This window comes from Littorina saxatilis, linkage group LG11 (assembly GCF_037325665.1).
Source record: "Littorina saxatilis isolate snail1 linkage group LG11, US_GU_Lsax_2.0, whole genome shotgun sequence".
NCBI classification, from domain to species: domain Eukaryota; kingdom Metazoa; phylum Mollusca; class Gastropoda; order Littorinimorpha; family Littorinidae; genus Littorina; species Littorina saxatilis.
Genome location: NC_090255.1, coordinates 25162457 through 25163939, shown reverse-complemented (window position 1 = coordinate 25163939; position 1483 = coordinate 25162457). Strand labels below are relative to the sequence as shown.

The window sequence follows — 1483 nt, the reverse complement described above, 5'->3', positions numbered from 1 at the left end:
GTGTCCGGCCTATACTTATAGCCCCGGCGCGGACTGCACAGAAAGCACCGTCCGCCGAGAATAAAAATCGCCTGAATACGGCCAGAAACACGGAATCTGTGTTTCTTACACTTGCTTTACCCTACGTTATTTAAACAAATACATAACCAATCCTAACAAACAATACATCAAATTAAAGCTACGACCTTTAGCTTTCCATTGCAATAGATCACATTTCGTAAAAACTTATATTTATTTAGTAGGATGCAAAAACAATGGTCCTAGTGAAGGCACTGAACCAACTTCAGTGCGGAAAATTACAAAACTCTCTAAACTGGAATAATGGACAAACTCGTAAATCATACAGATAAAAAGAAGAACCCTAGACAAACATCATGATATGCGTTACTTGGGGGAAAATTATATATTGACTTAGTACGAAGCGGTAAAGTCCGAAAGTAAATGGAATCGGCTAAATCCCTGCGCGAGTACCTGTCTGCATAAATTAGCAATCTTTGCAGAGGAACCAAGCATCACTCATTACAACCAAATCCTTATAAACAAACTAAAATCATATGCAACATAGGTACGGGATATGTAATAGTGATACAAAAATGACAAAACAATGATTGAAAAGACAAATATGAGTTTGTGAGAATCAATTTCTCTCGACGATACATGAAAACCGGTCAAGGTCAGAGTGACGCTTGGTCAGTTCGAAGCATTATCGTAAATAGCACAATAATATGCAGCCATCCAGCCTAATCAGTGACTTCTATGCAAACCTAAATATAATTAGGATCGTATCAAAGATAAAAGGGACTTTGAAAGATAGAAGTTAGGTAGATATATAAAGAAAGGTATTTTATTAGAATTTGCGCCGACAATGGTGCGTGCGCAGCATCGTATCGTCTGCTATGGGATGGGTATCCCGTTTGTACTGTACACAAGGCTGTTTCGCTATGCGATGATTAGAGTGTTTAGGGTAGCGAAGTGCACTTGGCTACATAGATATTAGGCTAACCTGGGCTAATCTAGATATAACAATTTCTTGACTCTCATAAATCGGCAGCCACTTACATATTGTCTTGGCTAGCCCATAGCGAATGTGACAAGAACAAACCTCGAAAACTCTCGTCGCTTGGTCCTGGCAGTCCGTGACATCAATCGAGGTATTTTCATGACGTCATTTCAAATTCATGACGTAAAGTAACTAGTCTTCCAATTCTTTTTGTTGTACATTGTTTTGCACTCACTAACCATGTTAGTAAATCTGTCGACCAGACGAGAATCTTGCACAATCTGTCGTATGCATACACAGCCAAAGAATGACCGACGAATGCTTGTGCGGATACACAAATGACAAGGACGAAGAAGGTGTCACAGACATGGGAATGAACAGCACCTTTCGCGAAGATCCTTCGAGAAACACGACAGATGCATGCCAACACGAAACGCACGCGAACGTGGCTCTGCCTCTGGCCTTCTACATCAAAATGCCAGT

The 1483-nt window shown here is 40.5% G+C and overlaps 1 protein-coding gene across 1 annotated transcript in view; it reads right to left on the bottom strand.

Moving 5' to 3' along the window:
* LOC138979517 (G-protein coupled receptor GRL101-like) overlaps positions 1 to 1242 on the bottom strand; it is a 22605-nt gene extending 21363 nt beyond the window's left edge. Inside the window, exon 1 of the mRNA XM_070352227.1 lies at positions 1236 to 1242. Within this exon, the coding sequence (XP_070208328.1) occupies positions 1236 to 1242 (7 nt within the window). The remainder of the gene's footprint in view (positions 1 to 1235) is intronic.
* Positions 1243 to 1483: the final 241 nt, after the last annotated feature.